The sequence below is a fragment of the Coregonus lavaretus genome (assembly GCF_964263955.1).
Source record: "Coregonus lavaretus genome assembly, chromosome: 16".
NCBI classification, from domain to species: Eukaryota; Metazoa; Chordata; class Actinopteri; order Salmoniformes; family Salmonidae; genus Coregonus; species Coregonus lavaretus.
The window spans coordinates 16,279,724-16,301,915 of NC_140003.1; the positions used below are offsets into that span (position 1 = coordinate 16,279,724).

At 38.0% G+C, this 22,192-nt stretch overlaps 3 protein-coding genes across 3 annotated transcripts; all 3 read left to right on the forward strand.

The window, feature by feature from the left end:
• Positions 1–6,459: 6,459 nt before the first annotated feature.
• hoxd13a (homeobox D13a) lies at positions 6,460–7,633 on the forward strand (the record flags this gene model as incomplete). Its single annotated transcript, XM_084179527.1, has 2 exons — positions 6,460–7,048; positions 7,374–7,633. 2 exons carry the CDS (start codon positions 6,460–6,462, stop codon positions 7,631–7,633), a joined length of 849 nt encoding a protein of 282 aa, XP_084035653.1.
• A 3,309-nt stretch (positions 7,634–10,942) lies between these two features.
• Positions 10,943–12,706, forward strand: hoxd12a (homeobox D12a; the record flags this gene model as incomplete). Its single annotated transcript, XM_084179564.1, has 2 exons — positions 10,943–11,513; positions 11,738–12,706. The coding sequence occupies 2 exons, from the start codon at positions 10,943–10,945 to the stop codon at positions 11,974–11,976; spliced, it is 810 nt and encodes a 269-aa protein (XP_084035690.1). The 3' UTR covers positions 11,977–12,706.
• Positions 12,707–16,612: 3,906 nt separating this feature from the next.
• On the forward strand, positions 16,613–18,310 carry hoxd11a (homeobox D11a; the record flags this gene model as incomplete). Its single annotated transcript, XM_084179108.1, has 2 exons — positions 16,613–17,404; positions 18,078–18,310. Exons 1-2 carry the CDS (start codon positions 16,786–16,788, stop codon positions 18,308–18,310), a joined length of 852 nt encoding a protein of 283 aa, XP_084035234.1. The 5' UTR covers positions 16,613–16,785.
• Positions 18,311–22,192: the final 3,882 nt, after the last annotated feature.

Below are 22,192 nucleotides of genomic sequence, written 5' to 3' on the forward strand. Positions count from 1 at the left end.
TGTGTGTAATAGCTTGAATGATGTGTGACAAGATGTGTGCAATGACGTCCCCAATCTGTGATTTAGCCTAGTGTATTATTATTGGGTAAGCATAATAAGCCGGATCCATATATTAGGTTGTAATATCTCGCTAGGAGCTGATCCGTTGTCGGTGTTGTGGAATAATTATAATGTTAAGGTAAGATTTGAGTGGAGAAGGCTGGGCCCAGTTTCCTTATAGTGACAGAATTTAGGCTTACGAGTGTTTTAACCAGTAGCGGTGCGTGGGTAAAATCACTGGGGAAGCCCCCCCAAAAACATATTACAACCTATGTGTTGTGATAATTGCGTTATTTGCTTTATAACCTGTTAATTCATATGCCTTGCAACAGTGATATATAGGCCTAAAGGCCGAGACAATAAGAATAATAAATTCAACCACACCTTTGTTTTATCACAAAACTGGATAGCAACCTCTGTCCAGTGATGTCCACAAAGCATATTGCATGTACAGTAACAGACAGTTACATGACCTACAGCATGGTCAAGCATTTTTTCAGACATTTTCAGACCACTAAACAACTATTGATTTAGAACCACAGAGAGTTACCGCAAGTCACAAAGAAAACAGGAGCTGCCTCCACTATTCCAGCACCATTTCAACTTCAACATTTCAACATCATCAAAATACCCCTGCTTAGTCTAATACAGTGACAACTAAAAGATACCCAAAACAATTTAGTCCAATCAACGTAAGCTAAATATGATGTGGCTGTCCATGGTTCTGATTTCTGTGTGCGTGTGTGTGTGTGTGTGTGTGTTCATGCAAGTAGAAAAACATGTTGACTAACCCTACTTGCAGAGAAACGCCAATGCCATCCTCCTCTCTTTCATGTTGACGAAACGGTCTATCACTCTGTCATACAGTACACGCTTTAATTTTTTGTTGTCCTAGGCTACCTGGCTAAAATGCTTGCTCGCTAGCCTAACTTCCATTCATGGGCAATGTTAGCTAGTTAACATTAGTCTTCTACATCTAGCTACATATTGAACTTCCATCCTCTCAGGCCACCGGCACAACAATGTATGAATTAATGGTTGGATCAGAATCACCATTATAATCATTGACCAGTTTGGAGAATTAAGTAAAATCACAAGTCCAAATCCCTATCCCCATCCATGGCAAATTTAGGAAAGGGCCAATTTAAGCTAGCTGGCTAGCTTGCCACCGGAGGACAACAACACAACGAGATGGAACAATTCAAGTTTTCTGTTAATGACATATGCTCTCAATGGGATTTGTTAAGAGTGACGCCAAATCCAAGTTGGCTTCCCTTGACACTTTTTTTTGGGGCGCCAGGACCGTTCACAGTTGAGCTCGCTCAGTTTAGCTCAATGCTGATTGTCTAATTTGTTATACTTTTTTGTCAAGGGAGGCCAGATGCTCAATGGCTTCCCTTGCCTTCAATGCTACTAACGGCAACAATGTCATACTCGTTTGGACCAGACAGCATCAGATAGATGGCCTACACATACAGAGACAGAGGGGCGCTGTTTCGCTGGCTCGGATGCTTTCTCCTGTGAGATACATTCAGCCTCTTGCGAATTGAAGGAAAATTATGAAACACAGAGAGACGAAAGATATATATGTTTTTTTTATTGGTCAATTTTTGGGGGAAGCCTGGCTTCCCTTGGCATCCATGAATACACGCCTACAGAAATCGGTGGTGGTAGTCAGTCGTTTTTAACACTAATGCAGTTAATTAGCGATGATGACATCAAATCAAATCAATTGTAATTTACCACATGCACCGAATACAATAGGTGTAGACTTTACTGTGGAATGCTTACTTATGAGCCCTTTCCCAACAATGCAGAGTTAAAGACTAAGAAAATGTACACAAAAAAAAAACGAAATAGAAACACTATAAAATAACAATAACGAGGCTATGTACAAGGAGTACGTGTACCGAGTCAATGTGCTGGGGTATGAGGTAGTTGAGGTGATTGAGATAATATGTACATGTAGGTAGGGGCAAAAGTGACTAGGCAATCAGGATAGATAATAAACAGAGTAGCAGCAGTGTGTTTGAAGAGTGTGAAAGAGTGTGAAAGTGTGTGTGTGAGTGTGTGTGTGTGTGTGTTTGTGTGTGTGTTGGAGTGTCAGTGTAGTATGTGTGAGTGTGCAGGTAGAGTCCAGTGAGTCTGCATAGAACCAGTGCAAACCAGTGCAGAGTCTGTGCAAAATAAATAAGGGGGTCAATGCAAATAGTCTGGGTAGCCATTTGATGAACTGTTCAGCAGTCTTATGGCTTGGTGGTAGAAGCTGTTCAGGAGCCTTTTGGTCCCAGACTTGGTGCTCCGGCACCGCTTGCCGTGCGGTAGCAGAAAGAACAGTCTATGACTTGGGTGGCTGGAGTCATTGACAATTTTTAGGGCCTTCCTCTGACACCGCCTGGTATCGAGGTCCTGGATGGCAGGGAACTTGGCCCCAGTGATGTACTGGGCCGTACACACTACCCTCTGTAGTGCCTTGCGGTTGGATACCAATTAGTTGCCATATCAAGCGGTGATGCAGCCAGTCAAGATGCTCTCAATGGTGCAGCTGTATAACGTATTGAGGATCTGAGGGCCCATGCCAAATCTTTTCAGCCTCCTGAGGGGGAATATGCTTTGTCGTGCCCTCTTCATGACTGTGTGATGTGGACACAGGGAACTTGATGCTCTCAACCCGCTCCACTACAGCCCAGTTGATGTGAATGGAGGCGTGCTTGGCCCTCCGTTTCCTGTAATCCACAATCAGCTCCTTTGTCTTGCTAACGTTGAGGAAGAGGTTGTTGTCCTGATACTACACTGCCAGGTCTCTGACCTCCTCCCTGTAGGCTGTCTAATCGTGTTGAGGGTCAGCATGGCGGATGTGTTATTGCCTGCCCTCACCACCTGGGGGTGGCCCGTAAGGAAGTCCAGGATCCAGTTGCAGAGGGAGCTATTTAATCCCAGGGTCCTTAGCTTGGTGATGAGTTTGGAAGGCACTATGGTGTTGAACGCTGAGCTGTAGTCAATGAATAGCATTCTCATGTAAGTGTTCCTTTTGTTCAGGTGGGAAAAGGTAGTGTGGAGTGCAATAGAGATAGCGTCATCTGTGGATCTGTTGGGGCAGTATATGAATTGGAGTGGGTCCAGGGTGTCTAGGATGATGGTGTTGATGTGAGCCATGACCAGCCTTTCAAAGCATTTCATGGCTACGGGGCAATAGTAATTTAGAGAGGTTACCTTGGCTTTCTTGGGCACAGGGACTATGGTGGTCTGCTTGAAACATGTAGGTATTACAGACTGGGTCAGGGAGAGGTTGAAAATATCAGTGAAGACACTTGCCAGCTGGTCAGTGCATAATCTGAGTACGTGTTCTGGTAATTCGTCTGGCCTTGTGACCTTGTGAATGTTAACCTTTTTAAAAATCTTACTTGCATCGGCTACGGAGAGCGTGATCACACAGACGTCTGGAACAGCTGGTTCTCTCATGCATGGGTCAGTGTTGCTTGCCTCGAAGCGAGCATAGAAGGCATTTAGCTTGCGTCACTGGGCAGCTAGCGGCTGGGTTTCCCTTTCTAAAAGACATGAACGTGTATTGGGACTGACATCCATACAAGCATTATACTCCGATTTTTACTTCAACATAGTGTGAAATACACATATAAATAATAGCCTATCTGTAGGCTAATTTTGCTGGGGGCAAGTGTCCCTGTGCCCCCTATGGGCATGACACCTCTGTTGCCCCCAGCAAGTGACCCCAATAATCATGAGTTAATCTGCTAAAATTAAGGCAAAATGCTACGCAGATATTGTATATTTATTATTATGTAGAAGAACAATTTAAATGCAGTTGTTGTCAGCAGCAGCCGAAAGAGAGATAATCTACCTCTGGTAGTTGGGTTACTGCCAGACAGCAAAACATAGATAGTATTTCAAAAGTAATGTAGGCTAATGATTAACTAGGCTATTGAATCACCAAGACTTATTATAAATAATTTATTATAAATAATTTAGATAGCTCCATACCTTCTTTCAGTCAGCCCACTGCCCACCATGTGCATTCAACAGAGGTCAGCAACAGTATTCTAATGCCTTCATGAAACAAGTCCCCTCATCTGACTCAACACTGAAATACTGAAATAAAGTAACAATTAGCTAATTGCCAATGTCAGGCTGTAGTCTATAGCTCTATTTGGCATATTCAATAACAAACATGTACATTTATTTGTAATAGTTAGTTAGCTAGCTATCTTCTAAAGTGGCTAATTAAAGTAGCATATCCCATAAACTTTTTCCTGTCTAGCATTAGCGGATTCTGAAATAACCTTATCTATCTAACCTTTAGTTCATCATATGATTATGGCTTAATATGTTTCAATTAAATAATCAACTTTGCCTAACTTAATTCATTGAAAAATAACGTGCTTATTGGTAGGGTATTTGCAACCACCTTGCTCTTGTGTCTTCATGCTGGAATAGCAGTTGATGCCTATATAGAACTCCTTCTTTATCTAAGAGTGTATACTTTTATTAAACGCATTATATCCTCTTGCGTCTAGGTAGCATTTAGTTTGCAACAGCAGAGGTTTGTATGAACCTTGCTGTTTGCCACTTTGACCTCGGCAACATTGTTGCAAAATATGATTTCGATCTCCCCCTGCAGGTGTCCAGCCGAGACAGCTAGCCTTTTTTCTGACCAGGCGAAATCATGCAGCAGCATCATCAATATGGATATACCCGTCAATGCAAAAAAGCCAAAACAAGTGAAAAGGCAGCTAGTTAGCTGTCCTTTCGGAGTTTGACATGACTGTGTTAGCTTTTGTTAGCTGTTGTTGGCTAAAATCCACATTACACTCTGGGGTAGGGATAGAACCCTCAAGCTTCTTTGCCTTCAGGTTAATATATATAACCTTTTTTAGTAAAGGGTTCTTTAATCTCGTCAAAATAACCATACGATTCTATATAAAACCCCAAATAACCGTTTTTCTAAGAGTGTACTTTATTTGAAAAATTCAACTTTGTGTGTCCACAGGCATTACCTGGGGGGGGGAATGTCTACCATTAGGCCTACATTGTTACGTGCAGACAGCAAGTTCAAGAGTGATGTTCAAGTGCAATAGTGTTTCCATGGTGTGCTATTTTGTCTATAGGCTTTTGAATCAGTTGTGTGTCTTTACTGATATTGACTATAAATATTTGGTGTAACATTGAGCAGACTTAGGCCTAGGCTACTGGTTTCTACTGAAATTCAATTCTAAGACTTAATTTAAATTATATGCTGATTATTCATTATGTAGTGACATGGATGTCAAGGTTTGTATAAGGATTCAATAATTATTTGAAACGACATGATTTTAGGACTAAAATATTTGAATATAGGCCTATTTATAGAAGAGTGGTAGAGTAATATTCTTGTTGGACTCCTATTTCAATCAAATGTTGGCACCATGGTTTGTGGAGTAGGTAAAAATGAAAAAAAAACGATATCCAATAGCCACTTTAAACATATATTATTAGTGGTATAAATGTGTAGGCCTATATGTGATAATTGTAGGCTAAAGTTTGTCCCAACAATCATTCATTCTTTTTTAACACGAAGTTAAAAAGGTGTTAAGGCCTATATTGCTAAATTATGGAATTATGTTGAATATACCATAGTGACGTTTCTCATTATAATTACATGCAAATAGGTTGATATAAACATTTCTACAATAACTGAGGAAGTCGATACAAAGCCTGCAACAGTTTTCAAATGTAGATGCCTCCCTGCACGTTTAACAAGTGGGCATATTTATACAGACATACATTGTCAGACAATAACGTATATTTTTTTATGTTCTGGTTTTGTTCTTTTGTTCAATTTAGGCTTTATTTCATCCGTGAAAATGATTGAATTGGTTCACCCGTGGGGAAACATCTAGCCGAAGTCAGGAGTTGGCAACGATAACATTATAAGTGGAATTGTTGGCCTATATATTCAGTTAAATAAAAGCTGACATTGATACAAAAAAAATAGGCTATTGTAACATTTGTTAACAATACAAAACCATTGTTACGAAGACACTTTTTGACGCTATAAGCATAGACTATTTGATATTCAAATGTCTTGCCGTTTTTTTGTTTCATCGATCGTTTTGGAATCCTAGGCTGTTATATATTTTACATTCTCCTATATTTTACAAACATTATTGCCAAAAACAAAATCGCAATAGCCTAGCGCTCAGATGATCCATTAGCCATATATATTTGCATGTCACGTGAAAGCAACCGACCAACCACATTTAGTTGTCACAGTTCTGTAATCAGTCAGGCAAAAAAAAACGAAAGGGTTATTTGTCTTCATCCTTGGTTTGCATTCATGCACTGCAAAGCAATACGTTCTGGATCTGAGGGGACTATGTGAGGTTTTCATGGAGAGAAGTTGCGTTGGCAGTTCGTCAAACTGAAATGGAGGGCTTGGGAGATAATTTCCCTTCTGTCCATCGCAGAAGTTTTTATTCCTCTGCTCCCGGGACTCACCCAAGCCGGTCTGTACCAGGAGTAACGGTATACACCATTTCGGACAAACCAAACTCTCTTGGCTTAGAATCTCTTAAACCATATTCACCTCTTTCTACAGTAGCCACAAATGGATCACTCACCTTTGGCTGTCATTTGGGGAGCAGTTGTTATGGTTGCACCATCCCTGACAGCCGTCTATTCCAACAGGGTGTGATGAAACCAACTTCTCAGGCGTCTCTATCTGGACACTCCACAGATAAACCAATGCATTTCTCAGGGTTTTCAAGTTCCAACATACACTGCAGTGAAATGCAGTCCAGACTGAAAGACTTTGGTAATGTTTACCAAGGCTACACGGGTCCTTACCCAAGAATCCCTGGATACATTGATGTACCTGTTGTAACAAGGGCTGGTCCTGGAGATCCGAGGCATGAGGACTATCAGCAATTGAACTGGGCTAATAGTTGGAGCAATCCGCTGTATTATGCCAGAGAACAGACCCAGGGCTCGCAATTCTGGAAGTCATCCCTCACAGGTAGGTTATATCTTCTGTAACCTTTTCTATTAACTATTATTTCACCCACTTGATGCTTAGTCTGTTTTTAATTGACTTGTTCAGTTTAGCCCACCCGATGATTCCAGAAGAATAATAGACACAGTCTATATATTAGCCTGAGAAAAAAAACTGCTAAACAAATATTGTGACTTTTGATGTAACTATGTTTTTTTGTGTGTCAGAAAACGTCCTACACATAAAGACCACACTATTAACTGTAAATTACGTTTAGTGGTAATATCATGGCAAAATTGTTTTCCTCTTCTCGAAACATGAACTTTCTTCTTGTGCCATACGTGTGTAGAGGAAGCAGTAATGAACCAGCCAGATGTCAGCACTTTACACCGACGTGGGAGGAAGAAACGGGTGCCCTACACGAAACTACAGCTCAAGGACCTTGAACGAGAGTACACCATTGGCAAGTTTATTACCAAGGAGAAAAGACAACGGATAGCTTCTTCCACCAACTTGTCTGAGAGACAAGTAACAATATGGTTTCAAAATCGTCGTGTCAAAGACAAGAAGCTTATATCAAAAGATAGAGACCTTGAAACTTCCTCTTGATTTTTTCATTTCACCGTTTATGAAATGTTGAATTGTCTCAGGTATTAGTCTCACAATATTTTGGTAAATATTTATATTCGTGTGTTAAAATGTGTGCTAACTGACAGATTGAGCTGCTGTCTATTGTGTAGCTGTCATATATTCTGATGCTGAAATTGTATTTGTGCAATTTAAAAAATATATATTTTTCCTGCTCTTTATTTAAACTTTGTTGTTGAATTTATAGGCCTTGGTTGGGTTATGTAGGTCAAATTCCAAGTGTATATGCATATCACATCACATATGCATATCACTTAGATTTATTTTGAAGATTGGTCTACATTTGTGGTCGGTTTCCCCAGACAAAGATTAAGCCTAGGCCTGGACTAAAAAGCATTCTCAATGGTGAATCTCCCTTATGGACACATTTGTTTCAATGTCAACGCCTATTCGAAAACGTGGCCACACATTTAGGCCTACAATTACGCAAATTTGTGTTGATAAGGTAACATATATGTTTGCCAAAGCAAATGGTGAATTAGGTATGATTGGGTCAATAAAATACAATTGTTCAGACAATCATTGTTTTTTTCTTCATATTTCTAAGACGTATCAAGTCCGTTCTTAAACATGAATTGTGCTTCTCATATATATGGTATTACAACATTCATATTTTTAGCAATGTGGCTGTGAGGGCATGCAGTCCTATAGGCCTATAGACTTATACCATATACGTGCAAGTAGGCCTACTTAAGGTTGTGCGATTAGGCCCCTATTTGAGAATAGAATCTCAAATATAAAGTGATGTTTTATTTGTAGACGAGAATGTTGTCTAACAGATATAAAGCAAACATTCAACTCAAATGAGACATTTCCACGACGCAGAATTAGCAGATGTTTTACAATCAGGTCTTACTAATTACACATAGGCTACCACATAGGGTCTAAGAGAAAGTCATATCGGTATGTAGGCCATCGCGATGGACCCAATTCCATAATTCCACTGAAACTGCGGGTGTTTGTCAATAAGGAAGGCCTATAGTTTTCGAGGAATTATAGGTAGGCTACTGTTCATGTTAAAGTCTATATCAATCTAATCTATCAATCAATAAAAACATTTTCCTGATCATTGTTGATGACCATTTTATATACGTTTTCATTCTGACCTATTATAAATACATTTAGAGACTATGATCTCACTCACATTAATGATAATATTGCAACGTTTCATGGACTTGTTTCGCCATCTACTGGTTTCAGCACGCAATTTCTCCACGATAGGGACTTTCTTTTAAAAAATAACAGAATTGAAATGCATTTTTATTGCGAATTAAATTATCAAAGTTTATTGAAAATCGTTCTATTCTGTATGCTGAAAAATCATAATCAGTTTGGGGACATTTTGTATGAAAATATAAAAACCTACCATTTGGTGTGAGCACAACATTTACCCACCCAACGACAAGAGTTCATATAAAACACACGTCTGAGCTTAAGTTTTAGTGCTGTTGGCTATTATCTTACGAGTGATCCACCCACATCAAAAGCTGTATGCATTATCTTTCAAGAAAGGCCATCAGAGGCGATTCTTTGTTTTAATAAACGAGCAATCGCCTCTGCCAAGAAACCACACCAAACATGCACTTGGACTTGTTTTTACTTAATCTGAGCTCTGTGGACATTGACCTTGAACTATACCAATATTAAACGCTTTTGGTAAAACGTTGGCTTTTGCAATATGCATAAAACATATTTTGGTCGTTAGTTTTCTATGTATGAGTGGCTCAAAAGAATGCCGTTTTAGGGTATTCTTAAATTTACTAGACTCGTAAAAGATGGGAGGCCAAGCTGTCGCCTTTCTTTCCGGAGACGGAGGGTTTACAATTATCATTTCTAGAGTCCGAGGATCCTGACTGACTAGATTTGCTGGGAAAACTAAAGGAGAAGTATTAGCCTAGGTAAGATGAATTATCTAGATATGTGTCAAGGGCCAGTATGAAAAAACTGTTGAGAGCATGCTATGCTAATATCGGTATTATAGGAATCAGGAAGCTAGTAATGTATCTTGTGAAATTAATAAAAAATATATATTTATGTAGGCTAGTCTAATCCAGCTGCTTATATATTTATAACCAGGGTTGCTAATTAAAAGTATCAAAAGGGGAAATGTCTTTACTGTAGCCTATTTGTCAAGAGATAATAGCCTACTATTTAAAAGTGTGAACAAAAAAATCCGTTCATGTACATTTTCATTTATAAAACATGAATCATAGCCTATAGGCCCCAAAATGATTTGTATTTTTCAGATGGCACAAAGGTTAGGCTAAATAAGAGTATAGTAGGCTATATATTATTATTTCCAATATAGTTATTCGTTCGTTATCATACTGTGGTCTTCTCGGAAGCAATTCATTTAAAGGTAGGCCTATGCGAGGCTACCGTTTTGTTTGAACACTGCAGGCCTATTTTTCAGTGTTATTTTTCTATATACTAAATTGTTACTAAACTGTAGTGGGGATTCACAATTTCTCGAATCAGAAAACTATTTTTTGTTGTTTGAGGTATGTGTAGGGCTATATCCATGAATTGTGAATAGGGGAAGAATCGTTCGTTAGTAGGATTAGTATTATTGCTTTGAAATTGTATGCAAAATAATACTGCATAGCCTATAATATGGTGATGGTTATTGGGCTTGTAGCAACCATACCCGTCTGTCAATCGTCAATGACTTATGAGCCGTATAGTTTGCTGTAGGAATAGCCTTCACAGCAAACCACCCATAGACCTATGTTAATCTTGGTTATTTTATCGAAATGTTTTTTTACACTGCTGCCTTATAATTTTAGCTAAATCTTAGTAACTTCACATAGACCAGCCTAACTAGCTATATTATCTCTTAACGTGAGCATGTTTTGCGTAAATTACATTGTCTTGCATTGAACATATAGCCTATTGTTTTTCAATAATAACAATGTAATTTAGCAAACTAGCAACAAAACCTTATAATAATATATTGGCATTGAAAATGGTCTCTTTGATTTTGATAGAGCCATCTAACCAACACCTTTCCATTTGACTATACGGTATATAATTTCTCTATGAGAATAAAATTCCCATTTGTATTTCTCACATAGGCTATGTATTTTTTATTTTACTCTTGCATAACATTACCTTATGGAATATCTAGCCTTGCAGTATTAAGGCCAAGGGTGGGACTGAACAACATGTTTTGCATATCACGTGACATTGTATGAGCAAATCAACAATTACCTTCCCTTTATTCATTAGGAGTCGCTAAAAAGGGTTGTAAGAAGCGTTTGAGAGAGCTCCATGGAAATGTGTGAGCGAAATCTTCTGAATTCTGGCTATGTTGGTTCTCTGTTGAATTTTCCTACCCCGGAGTCGTTATATTTTTCCAACCTGCGGGGCAATGGAGCTCATCTCTCCGGGCTGCATCAGATTTCCTACAACAGGCGAGAGGTGTGCTCGCTCCCGTGGACTTCCCCAAGTTCGTGCACATCTCCGCCTCAGAGCCGCGCCTTTAGTGGCTACTCTCCGCCGTTTCTATCCAATTCAGTGCATGTAAATACTAATCCCAACAACCACAACAAGGGACCACTTGACGAGTCCAATAAATACTACTTTCAGGATGTAAACCACAAGCCAGAAGAACCTGCTAGACACGCGCAGGCCTTTTCTGGTGAACATGGCGTTATCAGTTTCGGTAGCTCGAAATATGCATTTTCGAACTTGGACAGACTGTCACATAATTCCGATGCACAACACGAACTGAATCTCACCAACCAGGCAAGTGCTGCCGGCTTCAAGCAGTCGGCCAATTCAAATGCCACAGTTCAACCATCTTCAAGTAATGCATGTGCCAGAGCGTCTTTTTCTCATGGTAAGCAACATCTAACGTTTTCTGATCTGTATGTCGAGAGTATTTATTTCCGCTCCAAATCATAGTTCTTGTTTTGTTATATTTGATGTTTAAGCAATGATAATTGCAGACCATGCCTGCATGCTTCTGGATTCTCGAGCATATCATTTAGTTTTTTTACAAAGTGTAGGAGATCCACAAGTGTATCCACAAGTTGCTAAGGACTGTATTTTTTCTTTTTCCAGGTGCACCCTGGTGCTCTTCACAAGTGAAACCGAGAAAGAAGAGAAAACCATACACAAAGCCACAGCTTGCTGAACTTGAGAACGAATATATGATGAACGAGTTCATAAACAGGCAAAAAAGGAAGGAACTCTCTGAAAGACTGGACTTGAGTGATCAACAAGTCAAAATATGGTTTCAGAACCGCAGAATGAAAAAGAAGAGGCTGATGATGCGTGAGCATGCATTTTCCATGTACTGAGAGCCTTGGGTCTTGATAATGATCTCGTGTGGCTTCCGTTCAGACAAGCGCAGCCACTTCAAACCTCTGTCCTAAGCCGCTCATCTTGGCAATATAGTGATAGGACTATCATTTTATTTTATTTTTAAGAACGATTTATTGTACATTTTGGATGGTTATACAAACAACTGAGATTGTGAATTGTTGTTACTTTTGGCCTTGTATTATTAGTTAGTTGGTGATGAAGAAAGTATTATTTATTTTCAGAAAGTCACGTATTGAACTTGTGTTTTGATTGTTTGTTAAGCATGCGATTTAGGTAAATAGGATACATCTAGGCCTAATGATTTTAATCAATGACCCATACACTATTTCTGAGCGTATAATAAGGTATGACAATGTCAATGTATGATTGTTTTTAATATAGGTAGGCTATGCAAGCGTTACTTTTCTTTATTTCTGGGCTATCAACATGAATGTTATTTATAATTTAATCTTAATACATGTATAAGTTATGTAGGCTTATTGTATTGACGAAATACACAATGATGATATGGTTAGAAATGTAGATTGCTCATATCTGTGGTCAGTCCTACAACTAGGCCTTCAGAATTGCTCGTCCAAGCTCAAGTTCGTGTTTTGTCGGTGGAAGAATGAACCATGAAATGTGTTTTGTATTTCGTATTTTTGTATTGCTTGCATGTCTATTGCATGGCTATCTAATTCAACACAATACATTTGTTTTTGTCTTATTTTGTGTGTGTGTTTGTGTTTGAGTTTGCATAATGGTGCATAATGCATCCTCCATTTTCTGCTGCATTTAAAGGTTAGCGCTTGGGTGGCTATAGCATTCTCTATAGGCCTATAACTGCATTGGGGGTCCAGTTTATGAATAATTACAACAGTTTACTGAAACATATCAGTTTATCCTTATTTCGAAAAGTTTAATATTTTACATCAATTCATACAATTCCACGATGACTAGGTGTCTTGTGTACATGTACATGCATGTACATGTGTACATTTGTGTAGACAGTTGAGGCTACATGAATTGCTCAACATGCCACTATAACACTTGTGGTACTATTTCATCATATCTGTCCAGCACGTACACGTAGGCTATCATTTACTGCATAGTTAGGACTATGTGGATTCCACTTAGTATAACGCAGTTCCTACTGCTACGATTATATGTTTGTATTATATATTTGATCAAGCGGCACATCAACACAAATAGGCTAGGCTATTCCTAAAAAAAACTACAGGAATTTACTACTTACTGAATATGCTCGCTCTCACTCTTTAGCCTATGATCTTTACCGTTTTGTTTGCTTGTAAATATTCCATTTAATAGTCTACCTTACATGAATGCATTGATTGTTAAATTTAGAAATGGTTATGGGGTTTTCTAGGGAGTAGTTTGTAGGATATATTCAGTGGTGGAAAAAGTACCCATTTGTCATAAAGATACCTTAATAAAAATTACTCAAGTAAAAGAAAGAGTCACCCAGTAAAATACTACTTGAGTAAAAGTCTAAAAGTAGGCTGTTTGGTTTTAAATATAGCCTACTTAAGTATAAAAAGTAAATGTAATTGCTAAAATATACTTAAGTATCAAAAGTAAAAGTATAAATAATTTCAAATTCTTTATATTAAGGAAACCAGATGGAACGATTTGCTTGTTTTTCTCATTTATGGATAGCCAGGGGCACACTCCAAAACTCAGACATCATTTACAAATGAAGCATTTGTGTTTAGAGTCTGCCATATCAGATCCTGCTAAGCATTCAAAATGTAAGGAGTACTTTTGGGTGTCAGGGAAAATGTATGGAGTGAAACGTACATTATTTTCTTTAGGAATGTAGTGGAGTAAAAGTTGTCAAAAATATAAATAGTAAAGTAAAGATACCCACAAAAACTACTTAAGTAGTACTTTAAAGTATTTTTACTTAAGTATTTTACACCACTGGACATATTGTCATCTATGGTTGGCTATCAGGGAGGCAGGAGGCTATTGGCCTAATGGTTAGAAAAAAGCTAGCTAGCACACAAGCGCTTGAAATGCTTCAGAATGGCCAATAGCTAAACATGTGTTGTTAATGTTCCGTTATTTACCTCATGACTCTGAAATTATATTTGCTAGTTTACAATCCCATTGTCTTAAAGCGATCAAAGGGGAATGGTGTGGCTTTTTTGTCCAGCAAGGTATTTTTATGAGAACTCTGCCAGATCACGTCTGCTCATGCTCTCAAGATATGAGGGCGCCAAAACAAAGTTAAGGTCAAGTTAGTGTGTAATCTTCTATTGCAAAATACGCACAAAAACTCATTTTTGCATGAAACAACAACAATCCAATTATTTTTATTTTTGTGTGCTTTAGAGACGTGGTATTTGCAAGAAGGAATCTATTTGATGACACATCCGCATGAGACGGGTGTGAAAACAAGGCCCAAATCGCCCATTTTGTCCACAAGGACTGTTTGGCAGGTTACTCATCGTTGCGTTGTCAACCAACCTGTGTTCATTGCCAAATGTATTTATTTTGCATTATGCTACTGTTGGTAGTATAGGACTAGATAATGTTATTTTGATATAGTTAGTACATGGGTAGCATGTGCAGCATTCTCTAATTTACCCTATGCTTATTGTGTAGCTCCTAGTTTTGGGGAATTATTTGTGCGTAATGACTTTTTAACATTGTATTAACTCGTGTGTTTCAAGGTTTCTTTTTCACTGCAAGGTTAATAGAAATAATGATAATATAATCAAGTGTTTTTTCACATTCATTATGTAGCTAAGATTGGGGATATTTCATTGTAGTACACTATATAGAAAAATAACACGGGCTAAACGCATTTCGGGGAGACTGAGGGGAAAACATGTCATTACAAAAACATTTGCATTTGGGCCAAGTTTTTCAGTCCAAATAGCAACGCTCAAACATCATGTGTTATTATTGTTCTCAGGGTTACACACAGGATTAATTATGCTATAGCCTACTATTCTTTTCGTGTGTGTTTGAGGGGCTAAAATATAACTTGTTACTTTTAGCGCCCCCAAAAAATAAAAAAAATAATAAAAATAATAATAATAATTCAGTATTGTGTTACTGTTCAACTACAAAATAACCTGGGCCTGTCGAAAGAAATGTAGATTTTTTGTGTGTAGATTTTTATCCGTGCAGTAATACTATTGATATAATGGAAAATGGGACATTGGGCCCACAATTATAGATCTAATTAGTTAGGGATTTGCTATGTTGAATGCTATACCGTTTACTTCCTTTTCACGTTCTTTTGTATTATTTAATAGGCCTATGTATTTCTAAAGTGAAAAATGTTGTAACTTCAAAATTAAACTCCTGTAGGCCTATCTTCTAGAATACTGTTGAAAGTAGGCTAGACCTAGCTCAGGCTACGGTTTCAAAATGTCTAAAGCACAAAGTAATCGCCACCTACCAAAGTGTTTTTTCCTCCAACAGCTACAAGATACACTTAAACTAGAACACTTCCTTTTGTCTGTGCAATAAAATGATTTGAGTGCCGACGTTATTGGTGATTGCTTGGTGCACATCGTCTCAGACCGCAGACGGTCAAAGCCAGCAGAGATGTTTTGTACTTGGCAGTGCAAAGCCTTCCTGCAGCCAATCATGCTGATGACGCTTCTATTTTTTATTTATATTTTGGAAGATCTTATCCGAAGAACCACTAATTACATATGTAAGAGGAAAATTAAGGCTTATGGATTTGGGGCGAACAACCAGGTAAAGAATTTCCATGTATCCCTTTGTCAGGCCTGGATATGTTTCTGAAATCGGAAAATACAAAAAATATGAATGCTCAGAGACAATATAGGGCCTGGAAATATAATGGAAGTGAGTCAAAATGTAGTTGATACTAAAATCAGAAAAGTCTAACTATTTCCCCCACATAGTCCTAATCCTTCTTTATAATTAACTTTGGTCTTTATATGTCTCTCTTTCTTGTTTTCGTTCTTTTCATGTTTTTATTTTCTACCTTTCACCTTTTCTCTGCTTTTGGTAGCCTATGTGGATAATGAAATAGAATTTGAGATTAGTCTTGTGAAGACTAATGTTTTGGTGCATTTTGTGCATTCGTTTGTATTGTTGAGGCACGAGCGTTAAAAATGTACTTTTGTTGTATCTATCCGTCCAAGTTATTACGCGCGTAACTTGTGCGTAATTACAGGCTAATGTTAAACTTGTGAGTATAGATTTGGATACGAAATAGACCGTGCATGAGGGAACATTCTGTGCCCTTTAACTTGGACTCCAAGGGGAGGTCAACTACAATGTTGCCAGTGTAACAAGTATTTCTTAATATATATATATATATTCCACTACCATGATGCATAAATGGCATACTTTCATAATAGTGCGCACATATAGGGCATGCATGGCATACATACAAAGTTGTGGGTTTGCCATTCTATAACTCGAATTCTATTGCAGTAACCCATTGATGAAATATCTCAGGGATTGTTTAGTAATGTCTATTTCGCGAGGGCGAGAGCAGATCTACATAGGAGTTGCTTCTGAACCCAGGCAACCAATGAACTGTCGTGTGCGCTCACATGAGTTGCTCTAGACAGTTCTTAATGACTGATATTGATATATGGTAATTCCTTAACCGGATCACATGACACAATTACCTCAAGAATCGATAAAGATGAATTGCACGTCAGCCTACGTTTCCGATTTTTTCTCCATCGCGGGTCCTTTCCACGCGCCTATGGTGCAATAGATAGACAAAGTTTAACACACTCGAGCTGCCAATTCTATTTCGCTATAGCAATAGTGTGAAGGGAGAGATGGCGGAGTACGATGAGCGTGGCAACTGTGCGTCAAATATGTATTTACCGAGTTGTACATATTACGTTTCGGCGCCTGATTTTTCTTCAGTCTCCTCGTTTTTACCCCAGACTACTTCGTGTCAAATAAATTTTCCTTATTCTTCCAACATAGCTCAAGTCCAACCTGTTCGAGAAGTGGCTTTCAGGGACTATGGACTCGATCACCCAAACAAATGGCATTACAGGGGCAATTACGCTTCTTACTACTCAACGGACGAGATAATGCACCGAGACTTAATCCAGTCGTCGAACAGGGCGGAAATGATATTCAAAAATGATTCCTTGTACGGCCATCACGGCGGTACGAGTTCGCCATGCAATTTCTTCACCAATGTCGGCCGAAATGGGGTTCTTCCACAAGGGTTCGACCAGTTCTTAGAGACTGTTAACTCTGAGAAGCCCAACCCTGACGACTCAAAACAAAAGACACACTCCAGTCTCCCCGGAGATGCTGCATGTAATAAACAGACTTCAGATAGGCCTACATCTGAGGAGTCTAAACGAGACCCAACTGAGGACATAGACGAAGATGATTCTTCGATATCAAACTGCGCTGTGGACAAGAACAACGGCCCAAGTAGGTACAAGCATTAAATGGGGTTATAGTAAGTCCACTACTTTGTCGGTCCGATTTTATGTGCCCCTTTATAAGCATGCAAAGGTTTTATATACCCCAATAAGATTTACTTGACTGTTGTAAAAATATTTACGATGGGAAAGCAGTTTAGGTGAGCTATACTGCAATATTTCTGATGTGTTGTGTTTTTCTGAATTAATTAAAGTTCTCTGATTCGCTTGCATGGTGTAAATTACAATGCAAGCATGTTTATTAGGCCTATTTGTTTATGACAATGAATTTACAAAGTAATAAAATAATGATATAAACAGGGAGGTAGGCAATGCTGTAATATTTGAGATAGAGGATAGCCTACATAGGCAATAAGCCTAGGCTATGTGAAGGGGTTTTCTTCGGCTGTATAATAATGTTTTACCTATAACTTCGAGAATAGCCGTGTAGGATAGACATGGACTCAAAGAAAATGTGTGTGTGTGTGTGCGCGCGCGCGCGCTCACGAGCATATCTGCTTGTGTGTTTGCCTGTGTGTTTGTGGATGCATGCTGGAAGATGATCTTTTTACTCGGCTAACTTGTTAATTATATGTTCTTTAATGACTAGCATTGAACCAACTTTGATCTGAACTACATTGTACTACATATTTGTAGTAAATCAAGTGTTTGTCTTTGTTTAGGTTCTTCAAAGTCCAGAAAAAAGAGATGCCCCTACTCCAAATACCAGATCCGAGAACTTGAACGAGAATTCTTTTTCAATGTGTACATAAACAAGGAGAAGCGGCTCCAGTTGTCAAGGATGTTAAACCTGACAGATCGACAGGTGAAGATTTGGTTCCAGAACAGAAGAATGAAAGAGAAAAAGCTCAACCGGGACCGGCTTCAGTATTTCACTGGGAATCCCTTATTCTGATCTTTTGCATTTGGAGTCAATAGTTGCTAAATGCTTCACAACAGATTGAATAAAGAGTTTTGGGGGGGGGGGGGGGGGGGGGGGCGGCATCTCATAATCTATCAAAACAACAGAAGGTGAAACACCGCACAGCATACTGAACATTGCAAACAGGCTGGATCTATCTATGCAAGGCTCTTGGCATCTGCCACTTAAATACTTACCTCAATGAACACATGAATCCTGTTATTTAAAATAAGATTCAAACCAGTGAAGAAATCATCCAGGAGACCTCGTCATAATGTCAATTTGTATATCATTATGCTAATTAATTATAATCTCTAGGCTATGTATGTCTTTTTTATTTATTTAAGTTTACATGGTGGCGTTTGATGGATTCGAAAATATTGCAGTAAGCAACGCGTACTTTGCGTAGAGTAATCAATCAAGTAGGCTACAATAAGTAATTTATAATAGTAGAATTGTGTATGCATTTAGTAGACGCATGTGATGTATATTGTGGTTATGTGGTATCAAAATAAAGTACACGTGGCAAATGTAGTTATGCGTTACCTCAAATAATTGCAATCACAAGGAACTAATTTTGTATAGCTCAGGATCCACATTTGGCATAGAAAAAAAGTTTGGCATAATTTCATAAAATACTCTTCTATAGGGATGCTCTTGTCAAAGCAATCTGATATTGGATATTGATATATTTGTAAATTACCAATTGCACTGACACTAGTAGTTATATCAGTAGGCCACAGGACTATACAGCTAATATCCTGTTATTGTAGCCATCCAGTAGCGCCTCTTACTCGCTTCAACTTCAACATTTAGACTAGACCTTTTCTTCCCTTTATTTTGTCTTACACTTAGGCGGTTTGCTAAACCTTGAACCGTCTAGACAGTATACTAAAAACTAGCTGTAAATGTCTAAATTGGGGGCTATTGGACCCTCTGGCCACTCCAAATGCGGCCCTACCACAAAATAGTCGAGAAGAATGCAGTAGGCTACTGTTTACTTGTCAAGCCATTGAGTTTAAAGGAAAGCTAAATGTGTATGACCAAAATGATCTATATCTTTATATAGGCCTTTATTGTATATATTTTTCATATTTAACTTAAATTGGCAAGACCGTAAAAGCGAAGAAAACCCATACGTACAAGGCCTATGATTTGATTTGGCTCCTTAAAAAAAAAGTGGTGTATTTATTGTAATTTTTTCAATGATTAGTATCAAATAGCCTATTGTTAATTGAATTAACAAATGTTCTTTCCTCCCTTTGAATTTCCCGTATAACGTCAATGTCGTCACCTCTCACCTTTTTGAATAAGTAGGCTATAGGCGCCTTTTGGCTGATCTCTTGAGAAACGACACCTTCTGAATGATATCTGCATTGCAGCAGGATTCCAATATGGCTCCGAAGCACTGAGTTTTCCTGTATGAAAAGCAAGCAGATACAGGGATACAAATTCTTGTTTGAAGTCGATACCTGTCTTCTATATATTAACCGATTAAGATGTTGCATTACATTTTGCCTAATGCAATATTCATAAAATCATGCGCAATCTTCTGATGTGGTAGCATTACGCACGACTTTTACAGTCTTACAAGAGTATAATATAGTTTAGCTTAATTAACAACATTGAAACCAAAAATATTTGTCATAATCAATGGTTTAATTCGAATCCACGGATAGGTCCCTCGTGTATTAGAATTTAACAAAGCAAGGCAGTGCACTGCAGTGTACTAATAGTGAACCAGTCAACCATGTGTCATCCTAAATAAGCCTAAATATTTCTGTGACCAATGCTTTTTCACTTTTAGCATTGGGCATTGATTTTCTTTTCGCTGAAAAATGTAAGCCTAGGAGGTCTAATAGGCATGACATGTTGGACATGTTAGTGTATCTGATCATTCAAATTGTATTCCTAGCTGTAGGAAATCAGTCACAAACACACACATATCAGTCAGTCTTTTGATTGGCATGTTTTATTGGGGTTTTGGTTCAAGAAATAGGCCTAGTTGGGAAAAAACGTTGTGCAGACATGGTGACTGCTCGTTCCTATTCTAACCACACGAGGGCAGACGTGTAGCAAGTTTCGGTCCGAGTTTGTTCATGAAAACACACATAGGTTGAATTACAGCTGTGGTCTGGAATATTATTGAAAGGCTGGTAATGTTCTTGTTTGTGGTTTGATGAGAGAATGTACCATACGTTCGGTGATCTGACTTTCTTTTTTGACTTTGCTTCCTTCAGGTAAACGTTGGAAAATAGCTTATTTAAAAAATATAAGCAAACAGACTTTGTTTCGTTCATGCATTCCATGCATTGCAATCAAAGGGGCACCATCACTGTTCCTAACGCCACCATTTTAAAGTGGATTAAACAGTAGCTTTAAATATGTGGATTTGTGTATCATAGGCCTATAGAAGACACCAAATCCAGCTTAACCCTGGTATATATTGGACATGACTTGAAATATTACTGTGTTAAACTTAATTTCCATTCCAATCAAACCCTAAAGTAATGAAATAATTGTTGATAAATTATGGAATAAGGCCATGACCTATCTGGATTCCTCAATCAACCCTGGTTAGACTTAAATTGTCGTGTGCATTACCGATGCATTAAACTAGGTATTTTGATTTGGACGACAATTAGGCCTTGTCTAATAAATATGTTGTCTAATAATTTCAACCGATGTTCCCTGATAGGGTAAAATGTTTTAAAATGGGATGTCTAAACCTAAAATGTTGAATAGACCATGGGTTTGCATTTTACTGAATTATTTGCTCAAGCATTTCACATAATTATTTGCTTAATTGTTAAATACACTATAATCACCGCCAGAACACCTGGATGGTTTTGATGTTGTATTCCTGAAGTTAAAAACAACACATTGCACACTGGTGAATTCGTAACGTGTCCTAAAACGTGAGGTTTTCATTTTCTTCGTTTAATAGACGCATATTGTATGTCTGCATTTTTTGCGTAATTGACCATTTGGCATGTATATCCGTATAGGCCTTTTATAACTTTAGAAATATTTTGGAGAGCAAATTCTATTTTAGGCTATTGTCCATTTAGACATGTATTGAAGTAGCCTACACCTATATATCGTAAAAACGAATTAATTCCTTATATTGTCATCTTTCTCCCTGTTCTTTCAGTCGAGCTTATACGTTAGATTTCTCAAATGTTTATTTGAATTATCTTCGTATTAGTGTTGACCTGAAGCATTGTTTTGGCCTACAACCTTGAAGGTTAAGTTTCAGATGTAGGGATATGCTGTTGTTGGATGTCCTTGGATGTGCGCTTACGCTCTCATTGTTGAAAAAAAAAACTATGCCATCCCTACATGTGCATGTTTTTGGGTTAAATAACAGGTATGTAGGCTATTATAGGTTCATTTATAAAAATCGATGCTTAAATTGAAAGAAACATCATGTAACAAATATACATAGGCTACATATAAATATATAGCATATTAGATATAGGCTATAGTCTGATATTTTCCTCCCATCGTTATTTTGTTTAGTAATCTACGTGCACAAACTTGGCTCATTTAGGTAGGCCTATTCAGCGTTTAATTAATTACATGCTCTTAATAAAATTAGTAGTCTTTTTCAGCAAATCATCTGTTTTTGTATGCTTGTTGGTTTGTCAATTCATTATTATTTCTCTGGGTAAAAAATCCACATAGTCTACCTATTTGAAAACGTAGACCTGTTAAACCGATGTGAGATGCTGAATTGAGAATAGGCGTGTGTTTAGCGCTGTAGTTTATTATTATTAAATGCCTTAGTTTCCCAGTCCGTCATATAGGTCACAAATGCCTTAGTTTCCCAGTCCGTCATATAGGTCACAAAGAAACTAACTGCGTCATACCCTG